Raw genomic sequence first — 12,839 nt, 5'->3', positions numbered from 1 at the left:
TACAGCCACTAGAGTTTTCATCAAAGATGTTGGTACTTCTCACCCCACTCCCCTGCCCTTCAAAATATTGCTAAACAAAACCGTCCAAATCTTTATCACCTTCTTCTTTCCCACTTTCTCAAATCTGCAGGAATACAGTCTGTTCCTGGATGTATAATTAATTAAAAGAGATGTATCACTGTTTTTATTTCATCCTTTCCTATCTTGGCTATTAACTTTTGAGCATCATCTTCCTCTAACCATGGCATAATTAAGTCTTCCATAAATATTTTCATTTGTACCGTTTCTTGGTTTACATATTCCTCTGCTTTATACAAATTTTCATACAATTTCTAAAACAGCTTCATCTATAGGATCTCTAGTTCTTCTTTTTGTTATAGGCTTCCTTACTTTGGTCACAACCCCTTCGACTTTCTGTTGCCAGTCATTGTGCTTAAAGTAATTGTGCTCTGGAGCTGTTATCAAAGATTTGCTTAAAAGCAGCTTTTCTAAACTCATAAATATTATCCAGATACTCCCTTTATTTTCACTTTACTGCTCTGCAGTTACTACTGCCTTATTTTGTGAGATTCCCCTTATTGTGCAATACTTAAACTTTTGTCAACCCCCTCTAAATATTCCCCATAACATTTTCCCCCACATCTCTTTCTCTCATTTCTACCATGTTTTTAAATTCCATTTTTGTATGTGTCCCCCAAGAATTTGTCTGATGCATCGATAGTAAGACTTTGGTTTCTGTGGGAGGTTAATCCTTTGTAACTGCATGGCAGAAATGGTTGCTCCTCCCCTACATGGTGTGTGTTTTACTCACATAGGTTCATTATGTATCATTAGATCTCCTGATTATGAAACCTTACCAGAGATACCATAAGTATGAGGTGGTGTCATTGAGAGAGTCCTGACTGTTCAGATGGCTCAGTTGAACTTTTTCCACAAGGCCTCCCTGACATGTGCTTTTCCTCCCCTGCTGTCTTTGAATTTTAAAGACTCTCTTCTACTTGTGGAAAGGCCATTATTTGCATGAGTAATTTCTGCTGTTCCCGGAACAGGGTGGATGGAAGAGCAGTCTGACACCTTCCACGGTCTACCCATTTTCTCCAAACTTTGGTCCTCCCAACCAGGGTGTATTTATAAACAGGAAACTCTTCTCATGAGGGTGTTTATCCTTGACATCCTCTCTCAGGGACTGAATTTGCAACCAAGCAAGACTCCTTATGAGGGATTATATTGCTTCTGCCCTTAACATTACACCTAGAATACTATACCTACATTCTGCAACATGTCTACTCACCTTCTAAGCAGTACACAGCAGTCTAGAAATCTGCAACTTCAGGGTCTCATCAGTGATCTTTGAAACCCTCTGATAACTTTGTTTTTAGATTTCTCCTTGGTTTTTAGCCATATGGGTCTGTTTATTGACTACCCTGAAGTCAGCAATAACAGAAAAGCAGCCTACTTTCTCAATCTTTTGGAAGGGTACTAGGGCCAACAGCCAACTCAGAGCATCAAGGGAAAATACACACAGATCTTCCACATGGTTCCTGAATAGGTACTGGGATTCATGTTAGATCTTGTAAATTCTGTCAGGTTTCTTGAGGAAGGGGGTGGGGGGGTGGATCTGGGAATCCAGTGCCAAGGATGCTACTATAATGGCATCTTCACAAACTTCAAAACATTGGGGAACGGTGGCAGGTTTGAGCTAATCCAAGACTAGCAGGTCACCTCTGTTTGGTGTCAGACACCTCATCAGATGGATGTGTTCCCTCATGAAATTAAGAAAATCCAGTTCCAAAGATGCTGCCATAATGACTTCTTCAAAAACTTCAAAACAGTGGGGAACAGTGGTGAGTGTGAGCTCATCTAGGACTAGCAGATTACCTCTATTTGGTGCCAGACACATCATCAGACTGACATGTGTTTCCTCATGACACTAAGGGTCTCCACAAATGAGACATCCACTGGAAGCAAATGTGAGTAAATAGTCTCCTCATCACTTGAGCTGTATATAAGAAGAGGACATTTGAGAATTGAATATCAAGTCTTTGTCTTCCATGGAATAATCTGTTACTCTTTAAGGGGATGCTCCCACCCCTTTTTTAAAAGGTTGTGTGTCGAAGGTAGAAGACTGAGAGATGACATAATGTAATGTAACCTCTGTCACGCACAGAAAAACTCTTCGGCCTGCATCTTAAAATATTGAAAGGTAAGGTCTTGCTGGGACATTGGAATTCCAGTTGTCAGGGTCATAAAGACCTATGAAATTTGTGAAATGATGGATATATATTGTTTAAATGGAAAAGCTTCCAGGGAAAAGCAGACTGCGGGGCTGATGATTCAGCCACAAAGGTCTGTCTGGAGGAGCCACCATGATCCAACAATCCATCCCCACAGCAGTTTTCATGCATTATAAAAGTCAAAAAAGACAAATCCTTTTGTTTTACAAATTGGAGTCACAAATACAAAGGGAACAGCTTACCATGCCTTTGCTGCTTTACTCTTAAGGGACCTAAGCCCACCTCTAGTAACTCCTAGTGATAGTCTTTTCTGTGGATTTTCTTGGGAGGCTGAGGCCTCTCCCATGTTGAAAAACAGCTAGCCCAATTAAGGCCAAAACCTGCATTAGGACCACAAGCTTCCTCTGCACAATCCTGGCAAAGAAAGGATTCTCTATTTCTACAGATCTTGCTAGTGAAATCCACACAAACCTATTGCTCTACTATGAGGTGAGACTCTCCCAAGCAAAAAACAGTCATAGAATGCATATCCTTATAAAGGATCTGATGTCCACATTTGAAAAGGCTTTTCAGGCTTGCATGAGATGTGCTCCAGGAAATGAGAAGAGCTTCCCTTAAAATAATTTATAATAAAAAATAATACACAGCAGGGCCACCAGGCAATAGGCACAAAATGTTTAATATAAAGGCAAGTGCTTTCACATTAAAAATAACGCTTTCTCGGGTCTTAGTACAATATAAAAACAATATATAACTACTTAAATAGTACATTTAAAAAAAATGAACCAGTCACAAAAAACATTCAAAGCACACAATATCAAGACAAACAATTAACATACCAAAGGTAATTAACATATCTTCTGCCCCTCCAAGGCTGGCTTTAAAGGAACATAGCCATTAAGTCCTGGAAATTATCAGTTTTTAGCTTAATTATCCAATGCAACTCAGCTCTTTCAGTTATATTTATCAGATTTCCCCCTCTTATACTATGGTATATCTGTTGAAGTCCCTTAAAAGAAAAACTATGTCCTTGGTGTTCTAATATATGTTTTGCTAATGCATTTTTTTACATCCTTTTTCCTGATGTCATATAAGTGCCTCAATATTCTCTCAGTTTATTACTCGTTTTCCCTACATAAAAACATAAACATGAATCGCATGTAGCTAAATAAACTATATGCTGACTTGTGCAATCCATGTAATGACGAGGCACAAATTTAAAATCTAATCTGTGATGTTGAAATATATGTTCCTTTGAAATGCTATTACATGCACTACAATTATTACAGGCAAAAGTCCCTAGTCTCACAGAGACATTATGATGTATAGATGTATTTCTGACACTACATAACCATCTTTTAAGGTTCAAAGAATGTCTAAAACTGAATGAGGGGTTGACTCCTGCCACAGAAGTCAGTAGTTAGAAATTTCCAATTTTTGTGTACAATTTCACAGATAGGACCTATATTATTTGTAAACCTAGTTGTATATTTTTCCAACACTTTTTGCGATACAAAGACACATCTTTTTCTTAAAAAAATATACTAATCTCACTCAGTCAGAACACAGGAGATTGTAGCAAAGTTTTTTTTTTTTGTAGTAAACAGGAAAGGGAGAACGGAGGAGCAGAAGATAATTCAAGGTTAAGAAACTAAGTGGGGATTGGCCTTATCAAATGTTCTCACTGTATTAGGTAGAATAGTAGAATGAGCTATTGACACTAGACTGGGAGGAGTGTCCCAGATCAAATTTACAGTAGGGGTGGGCAACTGCAAAGCCACTAATTAAACCAGATATATGATACACTCCTTGACAGGAAATCAGAACAAACACAAACAGATGTTTAACAAGTGGAGAAAATGTCCAGTTAATCCATCACACACAGTGAAACTAGCTAGAAAAGATGTACAGTGTGACAGTAAAAACCTTATTTATCAGGACCTGTAAGGCAGAAAGTTTTAGTACAACCGTGCAGTTTAGTTTGTAGCTATAAAATACAATAAAAAGTATGGAGCAGACAGTAAAACGGATATAAATATCTATACGCAATAACTAGTAAAAATAAGCAAAAAACAGGATACTTAAATTATATATCACAGATCAGAGTTTTGCTCAGTGTCATTCCTCTGATTAGCTCTGTGTAAATGGCAGAAACACTCACAAGGTAACCTCTTAAGTAACAGAAAGTTGAAACTTGAATAAACTTTTAAAAAAGCTCGAAAGAACCAATAAGGTGCTTACTCCAAGCCATAGTCCAGGTAACCACAATCAGCCAATGACCATAAACATTACACTTTCACTGCAATGCAAAATGGTTTCTGCTAAACTAAGATGGCCTTGAACATGTGCTCAGACACACAGCCTCTACAAACAACCAACTAGGACAAGAACACAAGCCTGAATATGGACAATATTCCAGCTACTACCCATCACTACTTAGGCAGAAAACACTAAAGAAATGTTTATGACAGCAGAAAAACAGCAGTGAGTCTTTAAATGAAAGTTTTAAACATATAAAGGAGCAAGGAGACTCTAGAGAATGCTTTTAACTGCAAACAAACCAGTTATATGACACACTCCTTGACAGGAAATCAGAACAAACAAACAGATGTTTAACAAGTGGAGAAAATTTCCAGTTAATACCTCACACACAGTGAAACTAGCTAGAAAAGATTTACAGTGTGCCAGTAAAAACCTTACTTATCAGGCCCTGTGAGGCAGAAAATGTTAGTACAACCGTGCAGATTAGTTCATAGCTATGAAATACAGTAAAAAGTATGCAGCAGGGAATAAACATACTATAAATATCTATAAGCAATAACTAGTAAAAATAAGCAAAAAACACGATACTTAAAGTTATATATCAGAGATCAGAGTTTTGCTCTGTGCCCTTCCTCTGATTAGCTCTGTGTAAAATGGCTTTTATTGTGTACTCTTTGTTGTTTGCGGCTTGGACTTTTATAGACCATCCGTTCGGCCTTTTTTTTTTTGGTATTAAATTTTTTTTTTTTGGTATTAAAATAATTTATTAGTGAATAAAAATAAATAAATAAATATAATGAAACTCTCTAGTTAAGGAATTGGTTTCCCTAATGGAGTACTTAGCTTTTAAATAACTCTACAAATTGCAGTTTTAGAGCCAAGATCAGACTGCATGACTTGCCAAGATGCAGTTCACATCTGAGGCAAAAAAGTTAGTTGACTGCCCTTTTTATCCAAAAGATGGGATTGCAACACTATAACAAGGAGAAGTCAGCCTGTGCTAGGATTAACACAGAGTTCTGGATGTTTATCCAACTGGGCAAACATCTAACTACAGTCAATTTTATATGCAGTGAATGTTACTGCTTCAGTGATCCATATGAAAATATTTTCTACTCTCTCCTCACTCTCCATAGTCCTATGATATTGGGGGGTCATGTCAAAAGAGTATGGAGGCTCAATGGTCATAAATAAGAAGTTATGTACCTACCATAACGTTCCATGTTAGTTGTCTTCTCTCGCCTTCTTTCTTGCTTGATGGGTTCGGAGCCGATCCCTCGGCTCCGACTCGGCACTTGCTAAGCTCGAGTCACTTTACCAGCTCGAGGCAGCCCCATATCCCATGATGCAAGGCGGTAAGTACCCAGATCTCGTTTGATGACAAAGGGCAATAGCACCAAGCATAAAATACTTCCCAAAGGAAGAAAGAAAAACTTACAGATGGAAGAAGGACCAGGTCTGAATGGTCTTCAGCATAACAGTTTCTTATAACAAGGTCTGTCCAGGCCAGGGAAGGAGGGAGGGTCAAGAAAGAAGGCGAGAAGACAACTAACATGGAACGTTATGGTAGGTACATAACTTCTTAATGTTGTTGTCAATCTCGCCTTCATTCTTGCTTGATGGGACCAAGCCCTAGCACCTCTATCCTGGGTGGCTCAATGGAACAAACTCTTGAGGACTGTAGAGCCAAAACTGGCTCTGTCCCTGGAGGCCAAGTCCAATTTGTAATGGGAAACAAAGTGTGAGGTGGCCCAAGTGGCAGCTGCACAAATAGTGTCTAAAGGAAGTCTAGCTTGAAAGGCTGTAGAAGTAGCTAAGCTCCTAGTTGAATGTGCTTTAGGTTTTGAGCACAGCTGTTTTCCCCTGAGCAGATAAATTTCAGAGATGACCGAAGAAAGCCATCTAGACAAAGTCACTTTAGAAACAGGAAGGCCTTTTTATTATCCGCATAGGAAACAAAAAGTTGATCAGATTTTCTAAATTTTTGTTCTGTCCAAATAATATCTAAGTTGACGGTGGACATCAAGATAATGTAGCTTTTGTTCAGCTCTATCTGAATAGTTAGGGAAAAATACAGGGAGATCAATGGATTGATTCAAATTGTTCTTTGAAGCGACCTTAGGCAAAAAGGTTGGGTTAGTTCTCAAAGATACTCTGTCTTTGTGAAAAACCAAATAGGGGGGTCGAACCGAAAGAGCATGAAGTTCAGACACCCTCCTGGCCGATGTAATAGCCACTAGGAATAAAGATATTTCAGGGAACAAGAAGCAGCTGGCTCGAAGGGGGGAAGAATCAAGGATGTCAGCACTAAATTTAGATCCCACTGAGGAGGAGGATTCCTGATTGGAGGTTTTAGTAGGAAAATTCCTTTCAAGAAGGCCCTGCAGAGCCTATGGGACATAATATTATGATCTGCTATCCCGACATGAAAATTGGAAATAGCAGCCAATTGAACTCTGACTGTGGAAGAAGAGGAGCCTGCATGAAAAATCTCTGCTAAGAAGTCCAGGACTGCCTGAACAGGGGCAGTAAAAGGATCAATATTCTTGGTCTTAGCCCAATAAGAGAAACGTTTCCATTTGCTTGTATAAATCCTCCTGGTATAGGATTTTAGTGAAGCTACTATGATGTCTCTTACTGGGTTAGAGATCAAAGGAAGCCTGGCTAAGGAAGGAAGTGGAGCAACCATGCTGTGAGGTTGAGAGAAGCGATTGACCGGTGCAGCTGACCCGATTGGTGTATCAGAAGATCTGGCACTGGGTCCAGATGCCACGGCTGCACCAAAAGGTGATGATGGAGGAACGGGAACCAAACTTGTCGAGGCCAGTAAGGGGCAATGAGAATCAATTTGGCTCTCAAAACGGTAGCTTTCTGGATAACCTGAGGGATCAGAGGAAATGGAGGAAGGCATAAAGAAGTCCCTGGGGCCAATCCTGGGTCAGAGCGTCTCTGGGGGATGGCCTGATAGAGGAAGAGGCTGAAGAAGTCTGGACATTTGCTGTTTTGGGGAGTAGCAAAAGATCGCAACATGGACGACCCCATTCCAGAAAAATCTCTTCCGCTATAGATTGCTTGAGAGACCACTCGTGAGGCATGAGAATAGCTCTGCTCAATCTGTCCGCTACAATGTTGGTTTTCCCAGGGATATGCGTTGCTACCAGAAACCGATGAGAGGAGATCGCCCATTGCCATAGTCTGAGCGCTTCTCGACACAAGGGGTAGGACTTGGTTCCGCCCTGTTTGTTGATATACCAAACTACAGACATGTTGTCTGTGTGGACTGCAATTGTCCCTACGGGAAGAAAGTCGTTGAGGGCTTGCAACGTTAAAAGCACTGCTCTCATCTCCAGGACATTTATGTGCAGATGGTACTCGAGCGGCTGCCACGTCCCATGAACCATCCTGCCCTGATAATGACCCCCACCCGATCAGGGAGGCATCCGTGGTGACAGTGGCTATCGGGATGGGGTACAAAGTACCTGCCTTGGTGAACCTGAGGAGATGTGATCCACCAAGCAAGATGCTCTTTGCATGTCTGTGTCACCAGAATCTGGTGACGCATTGATAGTTGCTGGTATGACCATTGTGTGAACAGCATCCACTGAAGAAGGCGCATGTAGGATCGTGCCAGGGAAGAAGAGTAATGGCCGCAGCCATGAGACCTAATACCTTTAGAACCATTCTGGCCTGTACTTTCTTGTTGGCCAGAATGATCCTGACATGACTCTGAATGTCTGAAACTCTTTGATCTGTAAGGGTAGCTGACATCCGAACAGTGTTTAAGTTTGCGCCTATGAAGGTAATAGACTGGCAGGGCGATAAGGATGACTTTTCGAAGTTGATTGAGATGCCCAAATGAGAACAAAGGTCTATTGTGTAATCCCTGGCTTGTATAAGCTGATGCCTGGTGGTGGCTGACAGGAGCCAGTCGTCGAGATACGGAAACACTTGAGGTGAGCCGTGACCACTGCCATGCATTTGGTGAACACTCTGGGGCTGTAGTGAGACCAAAGGGCAGGGCTCTGAACTGGAAATGACTGGACCCCAGCCGGCGGAGAAATCTCCTGGAGCGTCTGTGAATTTTGATGTGATAGTACGCATCCTGAAGATCTATTGAGCACATCCAGTTGTCCTTCTGTAAGAAGGGCAGAATTGACTGAAGAGTGACCATTCGAATCTTGTCTTCCTGACAGACTTGTTGAGTCTGCTGAGATCCAATATTGGTCTCAGTCTCCCGTCTTTTGGGGACCAAAAGAACCTTGAGTAGATTCCGGGCTCTGAATGGTCTATTGTAACTGGCTGAATGGCTCTTTTTGCAGTAGTTTTGAGACTTCTAACTCTGCAATTTCCCTTAGACCGGTGGTACATCTGGAAGGGAATTTGAGGGAAGGGACTTTCCTCGAAGGAATTATGTAACCCTTGGATATGATTGACTGTACCCATCTGTCTTGAGTGAGGGAATGCCAGGCTTCTGGGTACAGTGATAATCTTCCCGACTGCCTCAAGGAGGGACAGCCAGGCAACATCTCAGGGATGCTGAAAGGGCTTGTCAGAGAGAGGCTCTCTGTTTCCCTGTTTTTTCGGCCCCCCTCTGCCTCTAGAGCGGCGTCTGTTGTTGTTACCCCTCTGCCTCTAGGGGTAAACTGACCACGTGAATCCGGGCGTGACTCCCTGGGATTTACGGAACCACATTTTCCCACCTTTCTGTCCTTTGGGATAAGGTCTAGAAGGGGTGGAAAAACGGACTCCAACAGCAGAAAGAGTCTTGCCGTCCTGTTCGCACCTGGTCAAGGTTTCCTTCACCTGAGGGCCAAACAAAGCTGACCCATCAAAGGGAGAATTTGTGAAGGATGCCTTAAAGGGATCCGCAAAATCACATAGCCGCATCCAGGCTTGGCGTCTAAGAGCCACACCTGTACCTGCGGCTCTACTGCTCCATCCGCAGCATAAGATATTAGCCGCATGGAGGAGTTTGCAATGGAATTGAGGGTTCCTAGCTGCGAAGCAATTTTTTCTTGAGCCCCTGCAGCTGTAGGATCCTGAACTACTTCACCCAGCTCCTTAGGGATATCCCTCTGGAGTCTGGTGAAGTGACATAGGTAATTCAGCGAGCATAGCAAAGGTCGCTGAGGAAAACATCCGCTTACTGTGCCTATCCATGGTCCTAGAGTCCTTATTAGGAGGATGGACGGGCACGGAAGGATCTGCAAGTTCCTTTTGGTGGCGCAGCCACCACCATGGCATCAGCGGGGACACCCTTAGTGAGGAATTGCTTGTCACACGGGCAGTGATAAATTTTGAAGGCCTCCTAGGGACTGGCTCTACAGAGTCAGGAGCTGCCCACGCCTTCGAGCAATAACCTGCATAAGGGGGTCGGCGGAGACACCCAGGAGGTGGAGGGCCGAAATCCAAACGCCTCTAGGTACACTGACTCATCCTCAGAGGGATTGTTGGTGGGCCAGTTTCCCCTCTGTTTAAGGAGTTCTAGGATGTCTGAGAAGGAGACATCCTCAGAGGGGATCTAGGGGATCCCTCTGACTCATCAAAGTCAGTATCCAAGTGACAGACTCGGGGAGTCTACATGTTTCCTCTTACAAGTCCTCTTCCTAGGAGGATCTCCAAACATCAGGAGAATCCTCGGAAGAGGGGAAATTCCCAATGGGGAAACCTGAGGCGGAGGATCTCTGGGTCCTGTAGCAAGAGAAGTGGCAGAGATGTCAACAGGTACTATAGAGGGAGGAGCTACGGGAACAGACTGCTGACTGATACCAGTGGCCAGCACACTCTTCATCACCTCGAATGCTCCCCTCCCAGGCAGGTCCGAGAGAACCCGTTCAAGAGCTAGGAACTCCAGGGACCACCGAAGGGAAGTCTCCGAGGCAGATGTCGGAGCCGAGCTCACCAAGGCCGAGGCTCCAAGGGAAGAGCGGGTTCGGACAAGGGTCCGATGCCACTCACCCCTCGGAGGAGACCATGGAAGCCCGACCACGAATCCCTCTAAGGAAGGTCTCAAGAGGAGATAAGAGTAGAGGCTGAAGGAACAGAAGGGGTATCCGTCCTCCAGCCGTAGCAGTAACTATTCGAAGACTCCAACTCCAAGCTCTGGGGTAGAGTTGAAGGAGGAACTGTAACGGTGTGGACCAACAGTCGTCTGTTGAGACGGACTATGTAACATTTGGGCCAGTACCTGTGACTTAAGTAATCTACTGACCACTCTCTCTAGGTCATGATCTGACAGTCTGGATGACCTTGAAGATCGACTCCGATGGCTCCGTTCGAAGAAGAGGTGAAGCCGAGCCGAAAGTATCGGCTCCAAGGAAGGAGACCTCGACCTCTTCCTGGAATGAGCCATCGGAACCGATACTATAGATCCTGTCGGAGCCGACTTATCGGAGCCGACAGGAAGCCGATGTATCGGCTCCAGCCGGAGCCGATACAGCCACCAAAGTAACGGTGTCGGAGCCGATCGGAGCCGACACCGATGCTCATGCCACATGGGTGTCGGAACCGATCGGAGCCGACACGAAGTGGTCGATGCAGATTCGGCACCGATAGCCATCGGTGCGAAGGCTGTTAAGCCAGAATCGCTCCAGCCGAGCCGATCTCGACTCGAACGAGTCGGAGCCGAGGCCGCAGGCTTAGACACAGAAGCCTGGACCTTGGAAGATTTAGCTGATTTTGATGGAGCCGACTTAGCCGGAGAGCCCTCCGGCTTAAGAAGGTCCCTAAGTATCAGCTTGTTCGTCTTTCCTGCAGGACTCTCTGGCTGAAGGAATGACAAATAGCACAGGAGTCCTGCAGGTGAAGAGGCCCCAGGCAATACAGGCAAGAAGTGTGACCGTCTGTCAGAGACATCTTCTGACAGCACGAGTCACACTTCTTAAAACCTGAGACCCTCTCCTTTGACATGGTGCTTCACAAATCACACACACACACCAGTCAAAAATTTAAATTAAAGAAAATACCAAAAGGGTATTCCTAAAAACAAACACACACACACCCTAACAGGGAGGGGATGGAATGGGTAAAGTTTGACTAAAAAAAATTAAAAGAGACAGGGATTTTCTGTCAGGAAATCTAAATAATTAACTTATAACTAACAATAAAAGTTTTTTTTAACAAAAAGGGGCTTTAATATCAATAAAGTGATTCACTTACCAGGAGCTGGTAAAAGGAGGACCTCATAAGCGAAGCGGCAAACGAGATCTGGGTACTTACCGCCTTGCATCATGGGATATGGGGCTGCCTCGAGCTGGTAAAAGTGACTCTCGAGCTTAGCAAGTGCCGAGTCGGAGCCGAGGGATCGGCTCCGAACCCATCAAGCAAGAATGAAGGCGAGATTGACAACTTAACATAAATTATTTTTTCATTATAACTGAGCAACCATTTCATACTCATGTAATTAGACGGATCCCAACCAGTTGACAGAGTTTTCAGAAACTCAAAAGTCACATGGTCAAGACCATATGATCGAGTTTTTGAAAACTCAAAACTTATGAATAGAGATCACAGTACAGGGAGGATCAGGAAATTTACTGTTTTCTTCACTTAGTAAGATCTCGGAGTTGGTATATATAATTTGGGTGTGAAGGGCGCAGGGGCACAAACATAAAAAAATATATATTTTTGTGTTTTTTTTTCTTTTTTTTTATATTCAAGTTTTTGGAAACTCGATCATATGGCCTCGTCCGTATGAATTTCAAGTTTCTGAAAACTCGATCATCTGACATAGACCCAATTAGACATACTGAGAAGAATCAGAAGAAGTAAACAAAATGGGATATGGCTGTCTTTACCAAGTAACAAACTCACTGATTTGAGTTAAATATTCCAGGACATAATTCATCTGGTCATATAGGCTACTCTGTAAGTCTTCATCAAACTGAGGATGACCGACTCTCAAAATTACCAGTATGAAAATATCTCATCTGCATCTATCATATGGGGCTGAAAGAACAATCAACAATAGCTAATATAGGAAGAATTTGCTTTCATATTTTGAAATGTTAAAACAAGTGGAAGCACTTCCAGTTAAAATGCCTCACATATGAATATAGAAAGAATAGTGGTAGCCTAACTATATCTGGTTGACATGAAAATTGCAAGACAAAAACTCAATGAGATTAAACGTGAAAAAAAGCAGGAAACCCACACATACATCTACAGCTACAATAAGATGTAAAGGGGTGAAAAAGAAAGTCCACACCTAAACGAGTTCCAGTGCATACAAAAGTGGAAGAACAAGTGACATGCACTATCAGTGTGTACCTTCAAGTTGTACTGATACAGTAACTCCAAATGGATCACAAGGCCACTGTCTGAAAGCTATCATGCTGCTAGTAA

General features: G+C 42.9%; 1 protein-coding gene across 1 annotated transcript in view; it reads right to left on the bottom strand.

The window, feature by feature from the left end:
- CLUAP1 (clusterin associated protein 1) overlaps positions 1–12,839 on the bottom strand; it is a 960,319-nt gene that overhangs the window by 679,559 nt on the left and 267,921 nt on the right. Inside the window, exons 5-6 of the mRNA XM_044089326.1 lie at positions 10,455–10,504; positions 10,225–10,238 (exon numbers count right to left, since the gene is read on the bottom strand). Coding sequence (XP_043945261.1) covers positions 10,225–10,238; positions 10,455–10,504 — 64 coding nt within the window. The remainder of the gene's footprint in view (positions 1–10,224; positions 10,239–10,454; positions 10,505–12,839) is intronic.

Source organism: Protopterus annectens, chromosome 12.part0, assembly GCF_019279795.1.
Source record: "Protopterus annectens isolate FY-2018-M chromosome 12.part0, PAN1.0, whole genome shotgun sequence".
Classification (NCBI taxonomy): Eukaryota; Metazoa; Chordata; order Ceratodontiformes; family Protopteridae; genus Protopterus; species Protopterus annectens.
The sequence above is the reverse complement of the archived record's forward strand: the minus strand, read 5'-3'. Positions and strand labels throughout refer to the sequence as shown.